Genomic DNA, 27,338 nt, shown 5'->3' with positions numbered 1-27,338 from the left:
CAGGATTAAGGCTGCATGCCAGGAACTGGGGACCCACAACCCCCCCAGGGAGCTTCTGACACAGCCTTGTGCTTGTTTTGCCCCTCTGGCTCTGACACAAGAGTCTTGTGGAAAACACCACCTCCCTTTCCAAGCCATGGTCCCTGGGACCCCCACCTTCCGCCCCTCAGCACAGACACCCTAGGCCCTAGCCCCCATAGAGGCTCCTTCAAAGCACCTGGCTCCTCTCAGGAAAGCAAAGGGTTACGGAGGAGGCTCCAGGAGGCTGAGCACGGGAGGGAGTGGGTGAGGCCCAGGCTTCCAGCCCAGTGGCTGTGAGCCTCACTCCCACACGGCCAGGGCTGCCACATGCCCCAGCGCGCACCTACAGGCTTTCGTGCTCACAGGCACGGGTGGCACCCCAGCCAAACGGCACAACCCACTCCCCACCGTGGGACAGCGACCCAGCTGAGACACACAACACACAACGAGGCTCCATGGCAAAACAGCCCTTTATCAAGAGTTGCAGGATAAAAATAGTCTTTGCAGCCAGACGTCCCTCCAGGCATGTCTTCTGACCTGAGAGGGGCCAGTGTCCTGTACAGTAGAAGCCGGGGTTTCCATGCTGCACCGGCAGCACCAGGGCACGCACCATGGGGAGGCAGCCTTGGGCTGTGCCCGGGACAGGGCCCCTGCACGCTGAGCAACAGCCTCACATGAGCAGGCAGCACGGCCTCCTCTCCACGGGAGCCTCCACCGCCGGGGCTGTGAGCTTGAGCAGGGGTGGGTCCCCGCCTGCCCTGAAGCCACAGTCAGGCTGGGGGATCACCGTGTCACCAGGCAGGCCAGGCTCAGCTGTCTCAGGGCTCTCAGGCCCCTCAGGTGGGGGTCGCTGCAGCTTGGCAGCAGCTCGCTGGCGCTTCAGGTCAGCCAGGGTGTGGTGGGCCTTGTCGTGGACCAGGGTGTGGGGGGTGGTGCTGTCCAGGGGGCTCAGCTGGTAGGAGACACTCCGGTCTAGTCGCTTGGAGTACAGATGCCGCACTGGGGAGCCCCCTACTCGGCCATTGTGCGGCCTGACCACTTCGGGGCTGTCCTGCGGGAAGCGAAGGTCCCAGAGCCATCAGGAGGCTCCTTCCCCCTCCCTGGCCTTGGGTTCAGGCTGTATGGTGATGAAGGGACAGACAGGAGAGATGGGGCAAAAGCTGGCCTCTGCAGGGCACCATTCCTGACACAGGCAGGAGGGGGTCCAAGCGGAGAGAGAACCAGGGCAGAGCCAGGCCCACCCCTGCGCTGGGCGGAGCAGGGACGGGGCGCTCACCTCCGGGGGCGGCGGCCTGAGCTCTGCGCCTGTCTGGCGGTCATCGTTGTCCTCGGGCGGCTCCGGGCTGGTGGGCGGCGGCTGTTGCCACACGATGGCCTCCTGGGCGTGCTGCTTGCGGTACAGGTCGGTGCGCTGGGTTAGGCTCACCCGCCTCACCACCTTCCTGGGGAGGAGAGAGAAGAGGGAGTGAGGGGAAGGGGAGTGCCGGGAGGACCCCGCCCGCCCCCTCGGACTCTGCCCCCAGTTCGGCTGGCACTCCGCCCGGGGCTGACGTCCGCGGGGCCAAGCCCGGGGCGGGGCCTGCTGGGGGCGGCGCTTACCCGCGGCTGCCGGCGCTGGAGGTGCGGCGGCGCAGCAAGGAGCGCTGGCGGCCCTGGGCGCGCAGGAGGGCGTCGTGCTTGTGCTTCAGCTCCAGCAGCTTGGCCCGCACCTCCTCGTCCCCGCACACATCTGAGAAGTGGGCGCAGGCGTCAGGGGCGCCCTCCCCGCCTGTCCTCTCCCCCAGGTGGAGGTGGGCCCCGCAAGCTCACCAAGGGGCGTCTCGTCCATCAGGGACTTTGCGTTCAGGTCGGCCCCGTGCGCCACGAGCAGCTCCACCAGGGGCACCTGTGGACGGCAGGCCGGAGCTGCAGACTGCTGCGCTGGAAGCCCCCTCCCACCTGCTCCCGCCCGCACTCACCTGGCCCCAGTAGGCCGCGGCGTGCAGCGGCTCCCAGCCGTCTTGGTCCTTAGCGCTCAGGCTGGCTCGGTGTTCCAGCAGCAGGGCAGCCGCCTCGCTGAACCCGTTGGCGGCTGCGATGTGCAGCTGCAGGCAAGCGCCCGGCCTGAATTCGGCCCCATCCCCCACCTCCAAGTAGCGAGGCCCCCAGCCCCGTGTGCCCCTCACCCCCCCAGCCCTCACCAGCGTGGCCCCGTGTTCCAGGGGGGCATGGAGGTCTGCCCCGGCCTGCAGCCGGCTCCGGATGTCGTCCAGCATGCGCAGTTCTGGCACGGCCCGGGCGGCCTCGATGCTGTCCTGGGTGATGCCTGCGAGGCGGCAGGCTCAGAGGGAGCGCGACCGGCAGCCCTCCCACAGCCGCACCGCCGCACCTACCACGGTCGGCCATGGCAGTCTCCAGGCAGTCCAGCGTCTGCTCATCATCACACAGGTCATAGGGCATGTTCCCGTCGGTGTTGACCGCCAGGAGATTGGCGCCACTGCAGGGAAGACGGACGGAGTGCTGGGCACAAGGCCCTTCCCCGCTTGCCAGGCTCCTCACTTGGAGAAGTCCCCGCCAGGGCCCCTCAGCCCAGGGCTGCCCCTCAGGAGGCACCCTGTCCACCTGCTGCTGGGAGAGGCGGCCTTGGGGCCCATGGGCTGTCCTAGATCCTGTCATTAAGCCAGACAGGCCTCCTGCAGTCTCTGTCCATCCAGGGCTCCAGGTTCCTGGCACCTCCAGGGGCAGCGATGCCCCCATAAAGATGCATTGGATGGGCCTGCCTGCTGGGGAGCAGGGACCCTGGGGACCCCAGGGAGCACAGGGTGGTGGGGGCGCAGGACCAGGCAGCCACGCTGAGGGGCTGCTGAGCTGTGGGGAGCATGGCCCCAGGGAAGAAGGGCGGTGAAGGGGAGCCCAGAACACAGAGGGGGGTGCCTGTGTGCAGTGGAGGAGCAGGCCTACCTGTGGACACCCCACATCCCCGCCCGCCCCACAGCGCCTGTGTGTGACGGGACCGCCATCCACACCCCACCCGGCCTCACAGGGGCACTCGAGAATGACGGCAGCCCTGACCTCTCTCCCGCTACAGATGCCTGGAGGAAAGGGGAAGGGAGGAGGCTCATGGACCCTCCCTGCTCAGAGCTCCCCCTGCTCTACGTCCCTCTGTGTTAAAGGTAAAGGCCCTACCTGTGCTCAGGTACCCTCTCCTCCCAAGCCACCTGGCCTCCTCACTCTGCTTCCGTCCTTACCAGTTCTGCCCTCCTCACTGACCAAGACATGTCTCTGTGCACATTCTGGGGGGGCCCGAGGCCTGCCCTCTCGGCAGGAGGACGAATGCTGGGGAGGCAGAGACCACGCTGCCCTGGGCACATGCCCATTCCCCTGGAGCCCCAGGCCCCTGCTCTCCATGCCAGGACACAGGCAGGGTCAGCAAAGGTGAAGGCGGGAACACAGGAGGCCGAGAGCCACAGATACTGCCCAAGAGGAGCCTCCTGAGCGGCCATCTGAGAGGAAGCCTCTCCCTGCCACGGACGCCCAGCAGGCCCTACCTGGCGATGAGCAGCTCCACCAGGTGCAGGTGGCCACAGGTGGCCGCAGCATGCAGAGGCGTCCAGCACTCACTGTCACAGGCATTGATGTTGGCCCCAGCCTCCAGGAGCTGCTGCACCATCTCTCGGAAATCATCAATGCAGCACTGCAAACCGTGCCACGTGAGCAACCAGAGCACGGGGGCCAGCCCCCACCCTGCCCACACCCAGTGCAGGCTGACCTGGTGCAGGGCCGTCAGGCCGTCCTCGTTGGCCAAGTCAGGGCTGACCCCACTCCCAAGGAACTGGCGGACTGCAAAAAGGTGGCGAGGTGAGGACAGGGTCCTGGCCCTGGTCAGGTCCTGTCAACTGTGCTTCGTCCCAGGACCCAGGGAAGGACAAGAAAGACAGTGGTGCTGATGGCAGGAGGCACACCAGAGCCCAGGGGTGGGGGCAGAAGCACCAGGCATCTGTCTGGCCCAGGCCGGTCACACTCCCAGAAGCCCTCTGCCTCCACCCACCTGCAGGCCCTTCATGGTGGTGCTCCAGCCCTCCGACCCCCAGAACAGGCCGTGCTCCTGTGTGAGAGCAGCACTCCAACAATCCCACACCTCCCTCCAGCCCAGGAAGAGCTCCCTGCCTGGAGGCTACTGCAGCTCCTTCAGCTCTTCCCTGACAACCGGCCAGCCCTGTGTTCATGAGCTCTCCTGGGTCCTCTGGGACCTGACCTGAGGCTCCCCATCACCAGAGCACATCCCTGCTCTCACTCCCCTCCCCATCAAAGATCCCAACTCGGGCCCAGCTCTCGCCCAGGTCACCAGGGTTCTCCCTGACGGTGCCTGGGGTGCAGCAGGAGGGCTCCCACCTTCCCACAGCTCCCTGTGGACCATGGCACCCTCCGCCTCTTCCCTCTGCCTCCAGGCCTCCCGGGAGGGCTCCTGTCCACATGGGAAGATGCAGGCCAGACACTGCCGGCTCCTCTTTACTCTCTGCTCCGGAGGGAGGCAGGAAGGAGTCTCAAGGGCCACCACAGTGCCTCTTCCCCCCAGACCCCAGAGCACCAGAAGTGGAACCCACACAGCTGGGGCTGCAAGCGTGGGGCACAGGTGAGGAGAAGAAAGTCACAAGCAGAGCCTAGGGCAGGCACCGAGAGGGGGCCACCTGCATAGCTCTGTGCCTGCCCAGAGCCTGGCTCTGTCACCCGCAGAGGTGGTTGGTCCCACTCTATTTCACAGAGGTGGAGACCAGGGCCCTCCTGAGCAGCCTAACAGGAAGCAGCAATGACTACCGGCCACCCCTGCTCCCGTGGGGCCCCGCACTAGGTTTTTCTGCAGGCTCCTGGGGGTCCACTCATGGCCTCGGCTCACCTCACAGCAGGAGCCCTCTGCATGCAGCCCCCGCCTGAAGGACGGCTGTCCCGCACAGGCTCGCCTCAGGGCTGCCCACTGCTTGGGGCTTGCCTGATGGGGGCACCCTGGGCCACCCAGCCTGAAGAGACCAGGCAAGATCTCGGGGCTGGAGCCCAGGAGCTGTGGACAGGCCCAGCCCCCAGCCTTGGCATGAGACGGCACCCAGGTAGCAGGGAGTGGGCCGTCTGCTGGGAGCTGCTCTGGGCTCAGCCACACTCACCTTCTTCCAGGTCATTTCGGGCAGCGGCCTCCAGAAGGACAACACTGGGAGGGAAGAGGACCTGCTTCAGGGGCCCTTGGCTGGCTGCCTCCTTCCGGGGACGCTCCCCAGGACCCTTCTTGCCCTGGGCCTCCTTCTCAGCCTGGGCCCACATCTTCACCTGCTGGGCGCGCCGCTTCTGGGCATGCTTCAGCCGCTCCTGCGTGCTCATCCTGCCCACCATGGGCATCTCTGCCAGCAGCTCCAGGTGCTCGGCCATGGCGGCGGCTGCTTGCCCACAGGGCTGCTCGGGGCACCAGAGTGGGGAGCTTGGGGGCCAGGCTGGGCCTGAGGGGTGGGGCAGCTGGCTGGACTGGCACCCTCGGGGGCATCCCCTTCCCAGAGCTTCGTGCCCTTGGCTGGGTCAGGAGGCCCCACACAATAACCAGGCCCAGGCAGCCCTGGGGGGCACGGGCCGGGGCAGGGAGGGCAGTGTGGGAGGGCACCCCAAACCGGCTCCCCAGGCCAGCCTCTAGTTGTCGACCAGCAGTGCCTCGCCTCCCTCTCGGGGTCAGGGTGCACAACCTATGGGAGGCAGCCCTGAGACCTGGCCGGCCTCAGTCCAGGGTCTGAAACTAATTACCCAGATAACAAGGTTCCAGCTTCCTGGCACCCTGCTGAGGGGGAAGGGAGGGCAGGGCCAATCAGCAGTGAGAGCCCCTGTGAGCCCCTAAGAGTCCTCTTTTCACCTAGGCTCAGGAGCCTGGGTGGGGCCTGGGAGCAGCCATGACCCAGTCCCCCAATCCCTCCCAGCTGTGTGCCGAGGTCAGTGCATCAGTACTAATGAGGAGGTGCAGCCGCTGAGGCTGGGGGAGGGCAGGTAGTCAGAGTCCTGGAGTCCTGGCCCCAGGGCCCAGGGGTGAGGCTCTCTAGGCAGCCAGGGCACCAAAGGCACAGGCGGGCCGGCCGCAGTGTCTTCAGGAGCACCTCCTCTTCCGGCAGCTGCTCACACCTGAGAAGTGGGGAACAAGGAAGCATATCAGGGCCGGCTTGAGGCAGGGTGGCCCCCGGGAGCCCCTGCCCTGGGCCTCAGGTAAGACCAGGCTTCCAGCTGTCTCAGGTCCTGCCCTGTGTGAGGCCCACCCTTTGTCCACAGAGAGCACTGCAGGTCAACAGTCCTGGGGGTACGGGGAGCTACTCTGCCCCCATTCTGCCTCAGGTTCAGAGAGGGGCGGGGGAAAGGCATGTCAGGCTCCTCCCACCCACCCTTTCCAGAAAGGGCCGCCCACCCCAGCGAGGCGTTCCCTGCTAGGCTGCTCCTCCAGGGCCAGGCACTGTCCTAAGGCTGGGCAGGGTGAGGTCTCGTGGAACAGCCTTGAGGGCTTTGCAGGCTACTGCCTTCCAAGGGCAGGCCCCGCCTCCTGGGCCTCCACCTCTCCTGCCTTCCAAGGGTAGGCCCCGCCTCCGCCGGTCCTGACTGATACCCCAGCCTCTCACTGCCCAGTCTCTAGACCTCTTCCTTGATGGGCTCCCACAATGCCTCTGCCATCCTAGGCTGCAATGAAAGCCCCCACCTGGTGCCTGGCTTGAGGCCTATGGGGACAGACAGGCAGGCAGACAGCTTCGGCTGGGGCACAACCCTGCCTATGTACCTGCTATGGCCCTAGTCCTGCCCGACACACTAAGTGTGGTTGCTGAGCTGGCCACAGGCCTCACTTCAGAAGGCACTCCGTGCTTGGCCAGGCGCGGTGGCTCGCGCCTGTAATCCCAGCACTTTGGGAGGCCAAGGCGGGTGGATCACGAGGTCAGGAGATCGAGACCATCCTAGCTAACAGGGTGAAACCCCATCTCTGCTAAAAATACAAAAAATTAGCCGGGCGTGGTGGCACGTGCCTGTAGTCCCAGCTACTCGGGAGGCTGAGGCAGGAGAACGGCGTGAACCCGGGAGGCGGAACTTGCAGTGAGCCGAGATCGCGCCACTGCACTTCAGCCTGGGCGACAGAGCGAGACTCCGAGAAAGAAAGAAAGGAAGAAAGGAAAGAAAGAAGGCGCTCCGTGCTCTGCAGAAGATGCCTGCCAGGAGCCCTGTTCTCCACGCAGCCAGGCCTCACGGCCATCTACACACTGACCCGACTCTTCACCGCTGGACTTCTACCCAGGTGTTTCATAGAATGCCCCCTTCTTTCAGAAAGGGGACTGTCCCAGGCCAGGCCAAATTAAGCCCGTCAGGTCCTTCCTGCTCAGGGGCCCCCAATTTATCTGGGAGCCCCACTTTACAGGTTCAGCCTACTCTAGACATAGTCCCCCTCTGCAGGCCTAGCCTCAGAGGCTTCCTGAGGACATGGCCAGTAAGGCCAGTGGCCCGACCTGGCTTTCTGCCTGCCAAGTAAAGAGCTTTTCCAGGCAGTAACTCTCCCTCCGAGCAGCCTGCTCCCAAGCCTGGCCAGCTCTGTAGACCGCAGAGGCCAGGGCAAGCACACACTGGCCAGACACCCTGCCCAGGCTCCCAAGTTCTCCCCTTGCCCTCTAGAGACACAGCATGGGTACCAGAGAGGCAGGAGAGCCAGTCCTGCAGGCATGCTGCCAGCTCCGCATCCATGAGGACAGAGGAGGCAGACCACACCTGGCATGCCAGAGCCCTTCCTCCCTGCCAGCCACTCACAGCCCACACCCTCTTCCTGACAGGGCTGGCAAGATGAGATCCTCACCTCTCTGTCATTAGCATCTCTGGACCTGCCAGAGAACCCACCTGGGCAGTAGCTACTCACCCCCACCCCAACCCAAAGAGATCACAAGCCAAGAGCAAGGCAGGCTGCCCTTGCCCAGCCCCAGTCTCTCTCCAGCCACGGGAAGGAAAGATTAAGATTTAACCATCAGGGAACAGTGGCTCATGCCAGCACTTTGGGAGGCCAAGGTAGTAAGATCACTTGAACCCAGGAGTTCAAGGCCAGCCTGCACAGCAGGGTAAGACCCTGTCTGTACAGAATAATTTTAAAATTAGCTGGTGGCATGCGCCTGTGGTACCAGCTCCTCGGGAGGCTGAGGTGGGAGGATCCCTTGAGCCCGGGAGGTAGAGGCTGCAGCGAGCTGAGATCACACCCTGCACTCCAGCCTGGCAGACAGAGGGCGATCCTGTCTCAAAAAAAAAGATTTAACAGACACCACCTACTGTCCCCAGCATTTTATAGAACAAAAGATCGGCGGGGCACAGTGGCTCATACCTGTAATCCCAGCACTTTGGGAGGCCGAAGCAGGCTGCTCGCTTGAGCCCAAGAGTTCGAGACCAGCCTGGGCAACACAGCGAGACCCCATCTCAATTTATATTATATTATTTAAAAAATAATTAATGTAAGAGAAATTAAAACAGATTTTTAAAAAGGAAAAAAGATGTTCTGTTGCCTATGTCCTACAGAAGAGAAAGCCTGAGCATGGCAGCCACACTCCCAACGGAATGTCTGTCTCGTCTGTCAGCCGCACTCCTGACGGGATGGATGCCTGTCTCATTTGTCAGCCGCACTTCCGACGTGACACCTGTCTCGTTTGTCAGCCGCACTCCTGACGGGACGCCTGTCTCGTTTCTCATTCTGAGGCGTGGCCACACTCCCGACGGGATGCCTGTCTCGTTTGTCAGCCGCACTCCCGACGGGACGCCTGTCTCGTTTGTCAGCCGCACTCCCGACGGGACGCCTGTCTCGTTTCTCATTCCGAGGCACGGCCGCACTCCCGATGGAACGCCTGTCTCGTCCGTCGGCCGCGCTCCTGACAGAATGCCTGTCTCATTTCTCATTCCAAGGCACATCCGTGAAAATTCATCAGAGAACAGCAGCTGGACAGTGGGAACCCCCCCAGTCCCCCTGGCTGCAGAGAGAGGCCCACGGGCGGGGAGGCTCTACCTCCCCCACCCCACCCAGCACGGCTCACAGGGCACTCGGCCCCACCCTAGCAGGCCCACCTTCCTCCTAGCTGGAAGCTGCCCAATGTCTCCATGGGACTCTGGGCAGGTTCCTGTCCTGCTCGAGGGCCCAACTGCCTCCTCTAAGAGAAAACGAGGTACCCAAAGTGAGCCCAGGGCCCCCCAAGAGTGGGTGCCAGGGGGTGTCCCAGTGCCCACCTCCCCCCAGGCTGAGCCCTAAGCGTCCCCCTCTGGCCTCCCTGCCCAGGAATCAGCCTCAGAAGGAAGCGGCCAGCCGAAGGCCCACGGCAGTGGGCTGAGGGCTCCAGAAGGAAAGACTGCCTCCCTCCTACCTGAATCTTGGCTGCCCTAGCAGAACTTCTAGTGGAAGCTTTGTCTACTCCTCCCAGCCACAAGACGGACCAGGAACAGCCCACCAGAGCTGAGAAGACTTGCCCCTTGGCTGAGCCATGAGAGCCTGGTGGCCAGCTCGTAGTCCCACCAAATGGACACACCCAGGCTGAGGGGGCTGGGCAGGGCGGCTCCCTCTACTCCACAAACCTTCCCCCAAACCTCCTTGGAATGTCAAACAGATTCCCGGGTCGGTTCATTCCAGTTCTAAACAGATAACCCGGTGGGTTCATTCCAGTCCTCAAAGCCCAGGCCAGCTGCCTGAGTGTGGGACCCAGGCGGGAGGAGCCCCATGGAGGATACTGGGCACTGTCCCTGACCCCCACCCACCGTCCCCTCACTGCCTACATACCCCTGGGCCATGTGGCTTCAGGAAGGGAGGCCCAGCCCAAGCTCCCAGGAGCCCCCGTGAGGACAGCTCCAGGCCCGAGAGCCTCAGCGCCCTCTCTACTCCCATCACTGCCTCAGGCACCTGCCATCACCCCATCTTCCACATGGGGAGACCAAGGCCAAGCCTAAACCCAGAGCTGCCCCGGTCACTACTTCACCACAGTACCCACCTCCCAGTGTCCATGGTGCGACGAGAGCCCAGAGCCTGAGGGGCGGTGTCACTCTATTCACCCACAGATAGGGACAAGGGACAGGTAGAGGCCGCATGCCATTCAAAGAAAGAAAAGAGAGGAAAGGGGCAGGGGAAGGAAGAGTCTCAGAGAAATGGTGAGGAGGGTGCAGAAAGAGGATGGGAACTTGCTTCTACAGGCGGGGCAGAAGGCCGGGGACCTGCTGTAGGCTCCCCCATTCACAGGGATGTGTGGACGGTGCACCTCCGTAAGGTGCACCTCCAAACTTAAAATGTGCACCTAGGCACGGTGGCTCACGCCTGTAATCCCAGCATTTTGGGAGGCCGAGGTGGGCAGATCACGAGGTCAGGAGATTGAGACCATCCTTGCTAACAAGGTAAAACCCCATCTCTACTAAAAATACAAAAAATTAGCTGGGTGGGGTGGTGGGCGCCTGTAGTCCCAGCTACTTGGGAGGTTGAGGCAGGAGAATCACTTGAATCCAGGAGGCGGAGCTTGCACTGAGCTGAGATGGCGCCACTGCACCCCAGCCTGGGTGACAGAGAGACTCCATATCAAAAAAAAAAAAAAAGTACACCTTTTGACAGCCCCATTTCTAGGACCCCACCCTACTACAACCCCCAGAGCAGGCCAGCCAGAGGGACTCACAGTGCTGGGGAGCCAGAGAGAAGTGGGCCTGCCCGCCCTCTGGCCGCACATCGCAGGGTGAAAGCCCAAGCGCCACAGTGCAGCGGGCGGCATCTGGACAGTCAGCACGGGAGCCCCGGCAGTGACGGGCTGGCCCAGCGCCCCCACACCACCTGCCCTCCGGCTGGTTCTGGGGGCTTTTAATAGCCCAGTTATGCTTAGGCTTGGTGGAGTTGGTTCCTGTAACTTATAACTAAAAGACTTGGTTGTTTTGTTGTTGATTTTTTATTATGTTTTTTAAGAGACAGGGTCTCACTCTGTTGCCCAGGCTGGGGTGCAGTGGTGCAATCACGGCTCGCTGTAGCCTCGACCTCCCAAGGTCAAGCAGTCCTCCCACCTTGGCCTCCCACATAGCTGGGACCACAGGTGGGCACCACCACACCCGGCTAACTTTTTTTTTTTTTTTTTTTTTAAACAGTCTCGCTCCATCGCCCAGGCTGGAGTGCAGTGCTGCAATCTCCGCTCACTGCAAGCTCCGCCTCCCAGGTTCATGCCATTCTCCTGCCTCAGCCTCCCGAGTAGCTGGAACTACAGGCGCCTGCCACCACACCCAGCTAATTTTTTGTATTTTTAGTAGAGATGGGGTTTCACCGTGTTAGCCAGGATAGTCTCGATCTCCTGACCTCATGATCCGCTCATGTCAGCCTCCCAAAGTGCTGGGATTACAGGCGTGAGCCAGCATGCCTGGCCTACACCCAGCTAATTTTTTAATTTGTTTTGTAGAGACAGTGTTTCCCTATGTTGCCCAGGCTGGTGTCTGGAATTCCTGGTCTTAAGCAATCCTTATGCCTTGGCCTCCCAAAATGCTGGGATTATAGGTATGAGCCACCACACCTGACCAGATTTGATTTTATTTGTAGCAATATGTATGAGATACAGAGCAAAAAATGGGAAAATACCTAGATGTGGGCCCATCATTCTGGGAAAAATAACTGTGTAGCCATTCTGTAGAATAACATCTATACATATACATCTGTTAACAAGATGAGGTGGGTCTCAATGTCCATGGGAGAATGGCTATGGTATCTTGCCCATGGGTGCAGAGGCTGCCAGAGCCTGGCTAAAGGTGTTACATACACACAGACTGGTTTGTTTGATTCTGTTTTGTTTGCTTCTGAGGCAGGGTCTTGCTCTGTCCCCAGGCTGGAGTGCAGTGCTGCAGTCACAGCTCACTGCAGCCTCAACTTCCTGGGGTCCAGCGATCCTCCCACCTCACCCTCCCCAGTAGCTGGGGAGGTGCACGCCACCACACCCGGCTAATTTGTTATTGTCTTTTTTGTGTGTGGAGTTGGGGTCTCCCTATGTTGCCCAGACTGGTCTCAAACTCCTGGGCTGATGTGATCCTCCTGCCTCAGCCTCCCAAAGTGTTGTGATCACAGGCATGCGTCACCATGCCTGGCCAGACTTATTTGCATGGGCAGAGAGGCTGTCTGGGGGTCAGTGGCTGCAGTGCTGGACTCTCAGAAGGACTGCTGACCTTCTGAAGGTGCAGGCTCTGGAGACATGTCTCACCTCAGCTATAACGAACTCCAGTGCTGGATGTCCCGCCAGAGTGACTGTTCACCATTCATTTGGAAGGCTGGGTGGGAGGTTTCTCCAGCCAGACTGCTGGTCTCTCCCCAGCCCTTGGCTGGGCAGACAGCAGGTCACTTTCTTTTTTTTTTTTTTTTTTGAGACAGGGTCTCGCTGTGTCACCCAGGCTGGAGTGCAGCGGCATGATCTTGGCTCACTGCAACCTCCACCTCCCAGGTTCAAGCGATTCTCCTGCCTAAGTCTCCCAAGTAGCTGGGATTACAGACGCCCACCACCACACGGGCTAATTTTTGTACCTTTAGTAGATACGGGGTTTCGCCATGTTGGCCAGGCTGGTCTGGAACTCCTGACCTCAGGTGATCTGCCTGCCTTGGCCTCCCACAGTGCTGGGATTACAGGCGTGAGCCATCGCGCCCAGCCCCAGCAGCTCACCTTTGAAGACTCCACCGTTCATGTGCCTGATGGCACCTGCTCGACCCCTGCCACCAACCCACAGCGGTGTCCACATGTGGGCTCTGTGTCCCGGCTAGTGTCTTCCACTAGACGACAGGCTTGCTGAGAGCACAATCTGCAGGCCCCTCTTCTACGACTCCTCACCCGTGTGCCAGTACCTGGAAAAGGGGCCTTCATCAGTCTTTGTGAAGGACCGAGGGAGCCAGGCAGATGCTGGCAAGGCAGGCACAGCTCAGTGCGGCCAAGGAGGGGACAAGCTCAGGCCAAGGCTCCCTATGGCCCATGGCCCGCGGCTCACAGGGTCCACTCTGAAAAGAAGCCAAATGTCCAGAGACCTCCCGAAATGTGACAAGGACAGCACCAGCCATAAAGCAGGTTGGTGGCTGCTGGAGAGGCTCCATTTGCACTTGTCTGGCTGTGCCCTGGGGAGGGACAGTGGGAGGAGGCCCTGCACTTAAGCAGCCTACATCTGGGGACTGGAGCCGAGTTGCAGGATGCACATCAGCACGTCACACCACGTCTACTGAGGTCAGCACGGAAGGCATTGGGGTGTCCAGGGCAGAAGAGGAGGCTCTGGAGGGGCCCCTGCAGCCACATGAAGCTCTGGGAGGGAGGCCCCAGCAGTAAGTTTCCTACACACAGGGCATCCCCGGGGCCTGCAGACTGCTCCAAGGAAGCAGCAGTTTAGGGGAAGTGGTGGCTGGACGAGTGAGTGGTGATGGGGGCAGGAGGGAGGGTCTGAGTGTCCTCCAGGGCCCAGTGTGCAGCTCACCCCCTCCCAGACCAACCCCTCTCCCAGTCCAACCCCCCTCCCAGTCCAACCCCCCTCAGACCAGCCCCCCTCAGACCAACCCCCCTCAGACCAACCCCCCTCTCCCAGTCCAACCCCCTCAGACCAGCCCCGCTCAGACCAACCCCCCTCAGACCAACCCCCCTCTCCCAGTCCAACCCCCCTCCCCCAGTACAACCCCCCTCCCAGTCCAACCCCCCTCAGACCAACCCCCCTCAGACCAACCCCCCTCAGACCAACCCCTCTCCCAGTCCAACCCCCTTCCCAGACCAACCCCCCTCCCAGACCAACCCCCCTCAGATCAACCCCCCTCAGACCAACCCCCCTCCCAGTCCAACCCCCTTCCCAGACCAACCCCCCTCAGACCAGCCCCCCTCAGATCAATCCCCCTCAGACCAACCCCCCTCAGACCAACCCCCCTCAGACCAACCCCCCTCAGACCAGCCCCCCTCAGATCAACCCCCCTCAGATCAACCCCCCTCAGACCAACCCCCCTCAGATCAACCCCCCTCAGACCAATCCCCCTCAGATCAACCCCCCTCAGACCAACCCCCCTCAGACCAACCCCTCTCCCAGTCCAACCCCCCTCCCAGTCCAACCCCCCTCAGATCAACCCCCCTCAGACCAACCCCTCTCCCAGTCCAACCCCCCTCCCAGTCCAACCCCCTTCCCAGACCAACCCCCCTCAGACCAGCCCCCCTCAGACCAACCCCCCTCAGATCAACCCCCCTCAGACCAACCCCCCTCAGACCAACCCCCCTCTCCCAGTCCAACCCCCTCCCAGTCCAACCCCCCTCCCAGTCCAACCCCCTTCCCAGACCAACCCCCTTCCCAGACCAACCCCCCTCAGACCAGCCCCCCTCAGATCAACCCCCCTCAGACCAACCCCCCTCAGACCAACCCCCCTCCCAGTCCAACCCCCCTCAGATCAACCCCCCTCAGACCAACCCCCCTCAGACCAACCCCCCTCCCAGTCCAACCCCTCTCCCAGTCCAACCCCCTTCCCAGACCAACCCCCCTCAGACCAGCCCCCCTCAGATCAACCCCCCTCAGACCAACCCCCCTCAGACCAACCCCCCTCCCAGTCCAACCCCCCTCAGATCAACCCCCCTCAGATCAACCCCCCTCAGACCAACCCCCCTCAGACCAACCCCCCTCTCCCAGTCCAACCCCCTCCCAGTCCAACCCCCCTCCCAGTCCAACCCCCTTCCCAGACCAACCCCCTTCCCAGACCAACCCCCCTCAGACCAGCCCCCCTCAGATCAACCCCCCTCAGACCAACCCCCCTCAGACCAACCCCCCTCCCAGTCCAACCCCCCTCAGATCAACCCCCCTCCCAGTCCAACCCCCCTCAGATCAACCCCCCTCAGATCAACCCCCCTCAGACCAACCCCTCTCCCAGTCCAACCCCCTTCCCAGACCAACCCCCCTCAGATCAACCCCCCTCAGACCAACCCCCCTCAGACCAACCCCCCTCAGACCAACCCCCTTCCCAGACCAACCCCCCTCCCAGACCAACCCCCCTCAGATCAACCCCCCTCAGATCAACCCCCCTCAGATCAACCCCCCTCAGACCAACCCCCCTCAGACCAACCCCCCTCAGACCAACCCCCTTCCCAGACCAACCCCCCTCCCAGACCAACCCCCCTCAGATCAACCCCCCTCAGACCAACCCCTCTCCCAGACCAACCCCTCTCCCAGTCCAACCCCCCTCCCAGTCCAACCCCCCCTCCCAGTCCAACCCCCCTCCCAGACCAACCCCCCTCAGACCAACCCCCCTCCTAGTCCAACCCCCCTCCCAGTCCAACTCTAAGAAGTTCATCCCAAAGCACCTGCGTCAGCATGAAATACTGCAACCTCCAGCTCCTGGGTTCAAATGATTCTCCTGCCTCAGCCTCCTGAGTAGCTGCGATTATAGGTGTGTGCCACAACACCCGGCTAATATTTGTATTTTTAGTAGAGAGCGGGTTTCACCATGTTGGCAAGGAGTTCACATGAACTCCTGACCTCAAGTGATCCGCCTGCCTCAGCCTCCCAAAGTGCTGGGGTTACAGGGGTGAGCCACTGCACCAGGCCAGGAGGGGGCTTCTGATCCAGGATCTCTCCACCCTCCATCCTGAAACCCTCCCCTGGGGCTCTGTCCCCAGCGACACCATGTCCTCCCTACTGAGGGCCCTCTTTCCCCAACCCCTGTGCTCCTGGCTGAGGCCTGGAGTCCCCCTCCCATCCTCTCCCTGAGCATCCCAGCTGGAGCACACATCATCAGGCACCAACCACCCAGCACCAGCCCTCACTGTGGCTTCACCCCCGCCCATCGTTGCCCAAATTCCTGGTGGTCTAATGTTCTTGTGGACAAACATTTGTGGACTGCCTATCCCCTCTGAGCCTTGACCTCTTCTCTACACCAGTGTCCTTATCTTCTGGCCAACTGTGCTCCATCACGACCAGTAACTGCAGCCCATGCCTGTCACCTCCATTCAACACCCCACTCTCTGCCCATCGCCTCCTCTCTGCCTGGCTCGCTACTACAAGCCCTGACTCCAACACTCCAGTGCCTCCCTCGCTGCCATGCCCTCACCTTGCCCCATGCCCTCCTGCTCCCACAGCCCCAGTGACTCTGAACATAGCAGAGCCACTCCCTCAAGGGCTCTGACGCTTGCAGAAATCTGCTTCCCCTGCCTTTTCTCTCCTGCCCTACCAGACAAAGCAAATTCCCTGGAAAGAGCTTCCCTTGCCTTTTCTCTCCTGCCCTCCCAAAGCACAACCCCTGGAAAGAGCTTCCCTTGCCTTTTCTCTCCTGCCCTCCCAAAGAAAATTCCCTGGAAAGACAGAGGCTGTCAGGGGAGGATGTCCACTCCTACTTAGAACTGAACAACAGAATAGCACCCAAAAGCCTCAATGCCTCGGAATATGCCTAACAAAAGATGTACACAGTAAACCACAACCATATCTTTATGGGAAGATATGGGAGGAGACATCACGTTATATGTTGCAAAACCCAGAACTGAAAAGATGTCATTTCTCCCCAAATTCATCCAAGATTTGATGTAGTCCCAATCAAAACCCCAACAGTGTGAGACTCACAAGCTAATTCTCCACTTATATGGAAACACAAAAGGCCAAGAACAGTAGGGATAAGCCTGAAAGAGAACAAATTTGAAGTACTTACACTATTAGATGTCAAGACTTATTATATACAGTTTGGTAAGTAAGACCTAAGTTACTGGCTTAGGCATAGAGAAATAAACCAATGGAATACGGTTGAGTCCAGAAAATTGCCAGATGAGGCAGCTCACACCTGCAATCCCAACAATTTGGGAGGCCGAGGCAGGAGGATCACTTGAGCCCAGGGGTTCAAGGCCAGCCTAGGCAAAACAGGGAGACTCTCATCTCTACAAAATTTAAAAAATTAGCCAGGCATGGTGGTGCACCCCTGCAGTTCCAGCTACTCGGGAGGCTGAGGTGGGAAGATCACTTGAGCCTGGGAGGCAGAGGTTGCAGTGAGCCGAAATCAACACTGCACTCCAGCCTGGGGGACACAGCAAGACTCTGTCTCTGACCCTGTTTTGTTTTGTCCCAAAAACAAAACAGAAATAAACCTACACATGTGTAGACATGCAATTTATGACACTGCTGGGAGTGGAAAAGCCTTCAATAAATGGTGCTGGGGCCGGGCGCAGTGACTTACGCCTGTAATCCCAGCACTTCGGGAGGCTGAGGGGGAAGGATTGCTTGAGATCAGGAGTTCGAGACCAACAGGGTGAAACCCTGTCTCTACTAGAAATACAAAAAATTAGCCGGTTGTGGTGCCACACACCTGTAGTCCCAGCTACTCTGAAGGTTGAGGTAGGAGAATCGCTTGAATCTGGGAGGCGGAGGTTGCAGTGAGCTGAGATCACATCACTGCACTCCAGACTGGGTGACAGAAAATAATCAAAAAATAAAAAAAAACAGAAGAAAAGAAAAGAATCTTGACCCCCACCCCAGGTGAAATGCAAATCTAACGTAAAGGTAAAATAATAGCACTTCTACAGAGTGGTGACACCAAAAGCAAAAGCACAGTCTATAAAACAGAAAATGGAAAAACTGGACCTTGACAAGATTAAAAACTTTTGCCTTGCTAAAAACCCTGCGAGGAGGGTGAAAAGACAGCTACTGAGTGAGTAAATATCCACAGACCACACACAGAACAAAGGACTGCTGTCAAGAACACACGAGTCTCAAAAAATCAGCAGTAAAAATGAAACGATCCAATTAGAAAATGGGCAGAGGATGCGAAGACACACCTCACTGAAGAGGATACACAGATGGCAAATGCGTCCGTGACAAGATGCTCAACATCACCCGCCATTCGTAAAATGCAAATTAGAGCCACAGCGAGATACCGCTGCCCACGAATCCAAACGGCAAGGATGTGAGGACAAAGGAATCTCACAGGAGCTGATGAAAACCTGTGAAATAAAACAGCCACCACTCTGGAGAGCAGTGTGGAAGTTTCTTAAACCAAAACAGCTCAACATGCAACTCCCAAACCACCCAGCAGCTGCGCTCACGGGCCTTTATCCCAGAGAAATGAAAATTTAAGTCAGGCGTGGTGGCTCACGCCTGTAATCCCAGCACTTTCGGAGGCTGGGGCAGGCGGGATCATGTGAGGTCAGGAGTTCAAGACCAGCCTGGCCAACATGGCAAAACCCCATCTGTACTACAAATACAAAAATTAGCCAGGTGTGGTGGCGCGAGATCACACCACTGCACTCCAACCTGGCAACAGTGTGAGGCTCTGTCTCAAAAAATAAAAAAAATTAAGTCACACAAAAAACTACATAAATGTTCATGGCAACTTTATTCATAATAGCAAAAAACTGGGGAAAAAACCAAATGTCTTGTAACAGGTGAATGGTTAAAAACATGGTGGTCCGTCCATCCATACCATGGACGTTTCCTCCAGTCAAAGGAACACACTAGTAGTGCACACAACTGGATGGACCTCAGGACATCACGCCGACCTCAACGCCCACACCCTGCAGCACTCCATTTATGGAACATTCTCGTAATGGTGAAACCATACAGATGGAGAACATAGCAGTGGCTCTCAGGGGTTAAGGCTGGGAAAGGGAGGTGGCTGTGGCTGTAAGAGGGCAGCTCAAGAGGTCCCTATGGTGGCTGTGCTGCATCTTGGCCATGGGCTCACACAAACCCTACAGTGACAGATGCGCAGAACTAAACCACACACACACAGGCAGACACATGGAAAGCTGTGAAATCTGAATAAGGTCAATGGAGCACATTGGTGTCAACATCCCCTTGAGCTGCTGTACTCCATTGACAGGTGCAATGTTACCACATGGGTACCCGGGAAGTCTACAAGGGATCTCTGAGCCATCTCTTTTCTTTTTTTATTTATTTTTCTTTACCTATTGTTTTTTTTTTTTCCCCGAGATGGAGTGTTGCTCTGTCGCCCGGGCTGCAGTGCAGTGGCGCGATCTTGGCTCACGGCAAGCTCCACCTCCTGGGTTCAGGCCATTCTCCTGCCTCAGCCTCCCGGGTAGCTGGGATTACAGGTGCATGCCACCACGCCTGGCTAATTTTTTGTATTTTTAGTAGAGACACGGTTTCACCATGTCGGCCAGGCTATTCTTGAACTCCTGACCTCAAGTGATCCACCCACCTCGGCCTCCCAAAGTGCTAGAATTACAGGCATGAGCCACTGCACCTGGCCTTTTTTTTTTTTTTTTTTTTTTGAGATTCTATTCTTTTTTACTGGTTCTTTTGTCAATCCTTGAGCCTGTCCCACATGTCCTCCTCACTATGGCTTCCTAAGGAGCCTCCTCTCTGGTCCCACCTCTCAGGGGGCTGACTCCTGCTCATGCTCTGGTCCCACCTCTGAGGGGGCTGACTCCTACTCACACTCTGGTCCCACCTCTGAGGGGGCTGACTCCTACTCACACTCTGGTCTCAGCCTCCTTTCTGGCCCCTGGCATGAGATTCTTCATTCTGCCTCGGCCTCCCAAAGTGCTGGGATGACAGGCGTGAGCCATGCGCCCGGCCTCTTTCCCAGTGATCTCAATGCTCCTCAGACTCCCCCTGCATAACACTCAGCAGCAGAACCATATGAAATTGAAACTATTCCACTACTTTTGATCTACAAACACAAATCATTATTTACCTCAGTAACAGCTGCCTGGCTAAAGCCCTGTGAGGGAGGGAAGACCCCGTGATTTGGACATTTGCACACATCACGCTTCCAGCCCGGGACAGGAGATACGCGTGGACCACACCAGGGACTGGCCCGCTAACCATGAGCTCTCACGCAATGTCTGTCAGGGGCTGGAGAATTGGGGAAGCCTCTCCCCAGAAATCAGGGGAAGCGTTGCATCTCCCTCTTCAATTTCCTTTCCCCTTGCCACCTGGCTCCAAAATAAATCGAATAAACTAACTCACAGCAAGGTGTCAAAGGCCCAGATGCCTAAATGAAAGAAGCTGGCAGCCTGAGGCATCTGCATTTGAAAAGAGACTCAATGAGAACTGAAGATAAAAGCCAGCCCTAGACCAAAAGAAAGGGAAGAGAGGGCAGGGAGGGCTTCTAGCAGCCCCTGCAAATCACACCTTTCTAGAAGCCAGGGCCACAAGCAGCCTTCCCTATGAACTGCCTCATTCAGCTTCATAGCTCTAATCGGCCATAACCCCCACGGAGTAGATGTGGCAACTAAGGTCTGTCAAGTACAATGGTGAGGAAACCAAAATCACAAAAGTGAGCTTCAGAGAGGTCGGCGCTGTAACCCAGGATTTGCTCTGACTCGGTATTCACTTCCTCACAGAGACACAGACCTTTCGGTCTAGGTGGGGCTGTGGGAAAAGGACCTGCGGACAGATGTGCCAGTGGCACAGGGCCTGGGAGTGTGGAAGGAGGCAGAACTGGGACCGTGAGGGTCCCCAGCCTTAGGACAACAGAGGTGTGGGGTCTAGACAACCAACCTAGGGCGCAGGTGACACAGTAAGCCACTGAGATGCCTGTGAGCCTGGGACAGGAGCTGGAAAGGCATTTCCAAGAAAGAGAGCTCACAGTCAGCCAGCAAATTCCTGGGAGTTGGAAGGAAAGATGGTGGGAGCTGTCAGAGCAGAGAGATGAGCAGGGGAAGGTGGCCAAGGAAAAAGAAAACAGGGAAGGGCTGGGCATGGTGGCTCACGCCTATAATCCCAACATACGGGAGGCCAAAGCAGGAAGATTGCTTGAACCCATGAGTTTGAGGCTGCAGTGATCTCTAATCGCACCACTGCTCTCCAGCCTGGGCAACAGAGCAAGACTCTGTCTCAAAAAAAAAAAAAAAAGAGGCCGGGCGCAGTGGCTCATGCCTGTAATCCCAGCACTTTGGGAGGCCGAGGCGGGTGGATCACCTGAGGTCAAGAGTTCGAGACCAGCCTGACCAATAGGGTAAAACCCCATTTCTACTAAAAATACAAAAGCTGGTCGTGGCGGCATGCACCTATAGTCTCAGCTACTCAGGAAGCTGAAGCACGAGAATCACTTGAATCCAGGAGGCAGAGGTTGCAGTGAGCCAAGATGGTGCCACTGCACTCCAGCCTGGGCGACAGAGCAAGACTTCATCTCAAAAATAAATAAATAAATAAAAAGAAATAAAGAAAACAGAAGGACACAACACATAGGATGACAAAGTTCAAAAAATTCACGTGATGAAGGAGACTGATGATGCATGAAACAGGAGGAAAGCCTTTGAACTTGAAGCCAGCCAAGAACATCATTTGTAGGAGGCAGGAATTGGGACACTGAGCCCACAGATGAGGAAACCTACTTTACACACACTGCCTGCCTCTGTAGATAGAAAGACTGACATGTGAACTATGGTTACAGAACAGAACGTAACTCTGTCAGCCACACAACATAAAAAAGAAGGCATATCCTACTTCTGGGTACATACACAAAAGAAATGAAAGTTGGGCCAGGCGCGGTGGCTCACACCTGTAATTCCAGCACTTTGGGAGTTGAGGTGGGGGCGGATCACCTGAGGTCAGGAGTTCAAGACCAGCCTGGCCAAAATGGCAAAAACCCGTCTCTACTAAAAATACAAAAAAAATAGGCCGGGCACGGTGGCTCACGCCTGTAATCCCAGCACTTTGGGAGGCTGAGGCAGGTGGACCATGAGGTCAGGAGCTCAAGACCATCCTGGCCAACATGGTGAAACCCATCTCGACTAAAATTACAAAAATCAGCTGGACGTGGTGGCGGGCGCCTGTAGTCCCAGCTACTCGGGAGGCTGAGGCAGGAGAATCGCTTGAACCCAGGAGGCAGAGGTTGCAGTGAGCCTAGATCACTGCACTCTAGCCTGGCGATAGAGTGAGACTGTCCCCCCAAAAAAAAAAAAAAAAGTTAGCTGGGCATGCTGGCATGTGCCTGTAGTCCCAGCTACTTGGGAGGTTGAGGCAGGGAGAATTGCTTGAACCCAGGAGGTGGAGGTTGCAGTGAGTCAAGATTGTGCCACTGCACTCCAGCCTGGGCAACAGAGCAAGACTCCATCTCAAAAATAAGTAAATAAAAATAAAATTAAAAATCAGAAAACTATAAACTGGCCAGGAGCGGTGGCTCATGCCTATAATCCCAGCACTTTGGGAGGCTGAGGCAGGCGGATCACTTCAGGTAGTCTGGCCAACATGGAGAAACCCCGTCTCTACTAAAAATACAAAAATTAGCTGGGTGTGGTGGTACATGCCTACAGTCCCAGCTACTTGGGAGGCTGAGGCAGAAGAATTGCTTGAACCCGGGAGGCCAAGGCTGCAATGAGCCGAGATGACACCACTGCACTTGGCAAGACTCCATCTCAAAAAAAAAAAAAGCAGCAGCAGCAGCAGCAGCCGGGCACAGTGGCTCACACTGGTAATCCCAGCACTTTGGGAGGCCAAGGCGGGTGGATCACGAGGTCAGGAGTTCGAGACCAGCCTGGCCAGCATGGTGAAACCCTGTCTCTACTAAAAATACAAAAAATTAGCAGGGCACGGTGGCAGGCACCTGTAGTCCCAGCTACTCAGAAGGCTGAGGCAGGAGAATTGCTTGAACCTGGCAGGCGGAGGATGCAGTGAGCCAAGATCGTGCCACTGCACTCCAGCCTGGGCAACAGAGCAAGACTCTGTCTCAAAAAAACTAAAAAAAGAAAGAAAGAAAGAAAAGGAATCAACTATGGATTCACATAACCACTTGAATCTGCAAAACACTGTCGTCCGGCAAAATAAATCAGACACAAAAGTATTCATTCCATATGATTCCATTGATGTGAAATTATTTTATTTTTTGAGATGGAGTTTCGCTCTTTTTGCCCAGGCTAGAGTGCAATGGTGCGATCTCGGCTCACTGCAACCTCCGCCTCCCACGTTCAAGGGATTCTCCTACCTCAGCCTCCCGAGTAGCTGGAATTACAGGCATGTGCCACCATGCCCGGCTAACTTTTTGTATTTTTAGTAGAGACGGGGTTTCTCCATGGTGGTCAGGCTGGTCTCGAACTCCCAACCTCAGATGATCCACCTGCCTCAGCCTCCCAAAGTGCTGGGATTACAGGCGTGAGCCCCCACGCCCAGCCAATGTGAAATTCTTAAAAAGGGATGCCAAACCTACAGTAATAGAAAGCGATCACTATTGCCTGGGCTGGGTGTGAGGAAGGGCTTACCACAGAGGAGCACGAGAGAACTTTTGGGGGCAACGGAAATGTTTTATATTTGGATTATGACGGTGTTTACAAAACCCATCAAACAGGCCGGGCGTGGTGGTCACGCCTGTAATCCCAGCACTTTGGGAGGCCGAGGCGGGCGGATCACGAGGTCAGGAGATCGAGACCATCCTGGCTAACATGGTGAAACCCCGTCTCTACTAAAAAAATACAAAAAATTAGCCGGGCGTGGTGGTGGGCGCCTGTAGTCCCAGCTACTTGGGAGGCTGAGGCAGGAGAATGGTGTGAACCCAGGAGGCAGAGCTTGCAGTGAGCCAAGATCGTGCCACTGCACTCCAGCCTGGGCGACACAGCGTGAGACTCCGAAAAAAAAAACCCATCAAACAAAACCTATTAAACAAAACCCATCACACAAAACCCATTAAAATAGGTGCATCTTACTGTAAGTTACACCTCAATAAAGTTTGATGTAAAAAATCAAAGCATGGGCTGGGCACAGTGGCTCACGCCTGTAATCCCCGCACTTCGGGAGGCCAAGGCAGGAGGATAATGAAGTCAGGAGTTTGAGACCATTCTGGCCAACATGGTGAAATCCCATCTCTACTAAAAGTACAAAAATTACTGGCCGTGGTGGCATGCGCCTGTAGTCCCAGCTACTTGGGAGGCTGAGGCAGGAGAATCACTTGAATTCGGGAGACGGAGGTTGCAGTGAGCTGAGATCGCACCACTGCACTGCAGCCTGGCTACAGAGCAAGACTCTGTCTCAAAAAAAAAAAAAAAAAAAAGATATAAAAATTAACTGGCATGGTAGCATGTGCCTGTAATCCCAGTTACTGGGGAGGCTGAGGCAGGAGAATCATTTGAACACGGGAGGCAGAGGTTGCAGTGAGTGGAGATTGTGCAACCGCACTCCAGTCTGGGCGACAGAGTGAGACTCCATCTCAAACAAACAAAAAAACAGAAAGCCACATGGTCAGCAAAGCCTAAAATGTTTGCTGCCTAGCCCTTCACAGTAAAAGCTGGCCAACCCCTGGTCTAGCACATTTATTTGGTGCTACCAGCTTCATCATCACCCCCACCTTCATCAGCTGCTCCTTCTGTCTGGAAAGTTCTTCCACCGGATCTTAGGACAGCATGCTCCTTTGTGGGACTCGGATCACATCTTAAGTGCAACCTCCTCAGAGATCTTCTGTGGTTACCTTGTCATTCTCTTATCTCATCACCTTGTTTTAATTCTTGACATGCCAGTTACTGTTTGTTTCCCTGCTGCATCCTAAGAACCTGGCCAGTTCCTGACTCATAGGCAGCACTCAGTAAGTGCAGTGGGCTGAACAAGTGAACAGCTACTGAGCCTCTGGCACAGGGGTCCCAGCACAGGATGTGACATGGAAGCCTCCGAGCTCCTGGCTGAGCAAGTCTGATGAAAAGGCCTCACTTTAGGTGTGCGTGCACCAGTGCCAGGAGAGCCTCGGCATGAAAGAAGGGCCTGGAACTGCCACCCAGTTCTCATTTTGGCCAATGGATAGATGTGGCACAAGTGCTAGGGTTAGGACATGCTCGGGGAAGAGCAAGGGTGGAGCTGGGGGTGCTGGTAGTCTGTAGGGTCACCTGAGACTGAGGTTCCTAAGCTGCATGCAGTGGAGAGCTGTATCAATCGGCTGTTCATTCAGACCAGAGGTTCAAGAATCCCTAGAACACAGACCCCAAAGTACAGTCATACAGGAGGAGCCCCCTTGCTAGGTGCCAGCCCAGGCAACCCTCGGGGCAAAGCGGAGTCCAAGTGCATCCCAAGCAGGTGAGGGATGAGGCCAGGACAGGCCAATCAGAGACACGAGGGATGGCCCCAGCCAACAGGGAGGAAATCCAGCTCGAGCACCAGGAGGGGGAAGGACCCCCTAAAGCCTCCCCCATCCCAACCCCAGCCCGGGGGACTTGGGGCAGGGGCAGGCAGCTGGCCCTGTAGAGCTCTGAGCGTCCACCACAGTGACAAGTATGGAGCCAGCATGTGTGCAAGTCCACCAGGCAGCCCCCAGCCCCTCAGGCAACCCGGCCGCACGCCGCCGGAGCTCCTCTCGGCGAGTCGTGGCTCTGGGTCCCTGAATCAGGCAGCGCAACCAGAGGCCTCTTCAGGAGGCCCAGGGTACTGCAGGCAAGACCCTTCTCCCAGAGAAACCCCAATACGTCCAGGAAGCAACTGGGGCGCCAAGACGCCCAGGAGGGCTCACTGCTGGGCTAGACACGCTTTGACAAAGGCAGCGGTACCCCCGCCTCCACCTCCACCCCCAGGTAGGAATCCAAGAAGAAAAGGAAGGCACAGAGGTTTGGGGAAGGCTAACTTTGCTCTGTCTCCCCTAAGCCTAGAATGACTCCGTACACGGCTCCCCTCTCTGCACCCATGGAAATTAATCCCACTGTGCCCCGGGCCTCCGCTCTGGTACAGACAGGGGCCCACACCAGTCCTGGACACTCCCTCCCAGGAGGGGTGCTTGCTTAGTTAGTAATTCTTGCCCTGATCCCAATTCCTGAGGGGTGGTCCGGACGCCCCGCACTACAAGTGAGGTCATTTGAATCCCTGAAAGTTGAAGGAACTTGCCCCAGTGAGACTCCACTTTCTCCTTCAGCCTAGCTCCAAGGCCCACACAAAGCTTAAGTTTGGGTAAGTCCCTTCTCTGCGGCCTCGATTTCCTCATCTGAAAATGAAGATAATTCCGGAGCTGTCTACCTGACCGACGGGCTGCGGAGAATCCACACACCTTCGCCTTGGAACAAAACGCGAAGGGCCCACCGGCAGCCTTGGGCTCCCTGCCTTTCCTGACCGTTGGCACCTGCTGCCCTGGGCCTCAGCCAGCAACGCCCAAAGCGGCCCGGCGGGACCTGTGCCCTGGGCGCCCGCGTGCCGGCAGCCGCGTCTCCCGAGGGCCCCTCCCCGGCCTCCTCCCTCGCCAGCCTCCTCTCTCCCTTCGGTCTCCTCCTCCTCCCGCCCTTCCCGGCCTCCTCCCTCTCCTCTGCCTCATCCTTCCCCGGCCCGGCCTCCTCTCTCGGTGTCGACCCAGTGCCCCTCCTTCCCGGGCCCGCCACTGCTGTCCCTGGCCGGGGCCCCTATCCCTCGCTCCGCTCCCGCCGCAGGACCCGGGAGTCCGCGCCTCACCTCGCGCCCCGCGCCGACCGCCGCGCAAGTCGGTCCGCTGGCTTCCGCGGGTCAGTGGGCCCCGCGCTCCCTGAGGCGCTGCGGGGGCGGGCCCCGCGCCCGGCCCTCGCCATGGCAACGCTACACTTCCGGTCCGCGGTACCCATAGCCGGAAGCCGCGGTGCCCCGTGGGAGCCGGGGGCGGAGCCTGGGGGGGGAGGAACGGTCGGGGGCGGGGCCTGGGGAGGGACGGTCGGGGGCGGGGCCTGGGGAGGGACGGTCGGGGGTGGGGGCCAACGCGGACAGCTGCGGGCGACCGGGCGAGTCCTCCGCGGCTGGGACCTCCTTGGGGCGTGGGTGGGACGGGAATGGCTCAAAGTGCTCCAAGGCTCCCGGGACGGTGGTCATTGATTTATGCTGGACAAAACCGAGTCATCGCGGGCAACGGGACGGGCGCCAGCGGAATGAGTGGCAGCTTTGGGGGTGGTTTCGGGCCCAGGACAGTGCGGTCGGAGAAGAGCGGTCAGAACTTGGGGAGCCTCCAGCGCCCCACCAAGGAGGCGCCAGTGGAGAGGGGGGTGCCTTAAAACTTACGGGAGACCGGGCGCGGTGTCTCACGCCTGTAATCCCAGCACTTTGGGAGGACGAGGCGGGCAGATCACGAGGTCAAGAAATCGAGACCATCCTAGCTAACCTGGTGAAACCCCGTCTCCACTAAAAATACAAAAAAATTAGCCGGGCGTGGTAGTGGGCGCCTGTAGTCCCAGCTACTCCGGGAGGCTGAGGCAGGAGAATGGCATGAACCCGGGAAGCGGAGCTTGCAGTGAGCTGAGATCGCGCCACTGCACTCCAGCCTGGGCAACAGAGCCAGACTCCGTCTCAAAAAAAAAAACTTATGGGAAAGTCCCGGCGCGGTGGCTCACGTCTGTGATCCCAGCACTTTGGGAGGAGGCCGAGGCCAGTGGGTCGCTTGAGCCCGGGAGACCAACCTGAGCAACATAGGCAGGCCCAGTCCCTACCAAAAATTAAGAAATTAGCTGGGCTCTGTGGCGCAC

General features: G+C 58.2%; 1 protein-coding gene and 1 long non-coding RNA gene across 16 annotated transcripts; one reads left to right on the top strand and one right to left on the bottom strand.

Annotated features, from left to right (window-relative positions):
• Window positions 1-473: 473 nt before the first annotated feature.
• Window positions 474-26,451, bottom strand: PPP1R16A (protein phosphatase 1 regulatory subunit 16A). 15 transcript variants are annotated; one of them, XM_055348597.2, is made up of 13 exons: window positions 26,305-26,386; window positions 12,672-12,850; window positions 5,317-6,147; window positions 5,157-5,200; window positions 3,770-3,840; window positions 3,549-3,694; window positions 2,394-2,497; window positions 2,202-2,326; window positions 1,980-2,105; window positions 1,831-1,906; window positions 1,621-1,750; window positions 1,298-1,463; window positions 474-1,072 (listed from the first exon to the last, which is right to left on the bottom strand). In XM_055348597.2, exons 3-13 carry the CDS (start codon window positions 5,340-5,342, stop codon window positions 692-694), a joined length of 1,395 nt encoding a protein of 464 aa, XP_055204572.1. In that variant the 5' UTR covers window positions 5,343-6,147; window positions 12,672-12,850; window positions 26,305-26,386; the 3' UTR covers window positions 474-691. The 15 variants fall into 15 exon arrangements, with proteins under 15 accessions (XP_055204572.1, XP_063565722.1, XP_055204569.1 ...); XM_063709652.1 differs by having other exon boundaries at window positions 474-1,138; window positions 5,157-6,147; window positions 26,305-26,451; XM_055348594.2 differs by having other exon boundaries at window positions 5,157-6,147; window positions 26,305-26,450.
• LOC129524099 (uncharacterized) lies at window positions 3,836-8,511 on the top strand. The gene is made up of 5 exons (XR_010135068.1): window positions 3,836-4,633; window positions 5,167-5,403; window positions 6,138-6,228; window positions 7,009-7,294; window positions 8,314-8,511. It is a non-coding gene; the product is annotated as an uncharacterized lncRNA (long non-coding RNA).
• Window positions 26,452-27,338: the final 887 nt, after the last annotated feature.

Source organism: Gorilla gorilla, chromosome 7 (assembly GCF_029281585.2).
Source record: "Gorilla gorilla gorilla isolate KB3781 chromosome 7, NHGRI_mGorGor1-v2.1_pri, whole genome shotgun sequence".
NCBI lineage: Eukaryota > Metazoa > Chordata > Mammalia > Primates > Hominidae > Gorilla > Gorilla gorilla.
The sequence above is the reverse complement of the archived record's forward strand: the minus strand, read 5'-3'. Positions and strand labels throughout refer to the sequence as shown.

What these genes read in the sequence shown, in the direction of transcription:
- PPP1R16A (XM_063709640.1), bottom strand. Translation starts at nt 5,415, where the DNA reads ATGGCCGAGCACCTGGAGCTGCTGGCAGAGATGCCCATGGTGGGCAGG. An exon ending in GTGGAGCTGCTCATCGCCAG is followed by an intron (nt 2,498 to 3,548) that starts GTAGGGCCTGCT and finishes TCTTCCCTGCAG; the next exon opens with TGGCGCCAATCTCCTGGCGG. An exon ending in GACTGCCATGGCCGACCGTG is followed by an intron (nt 2,327 to 2,393) that starts GTAGGTGCGGCG and finishes GCCGCCTCGCAG; the next exon opens with GCATCACCCAGGACAGCATC.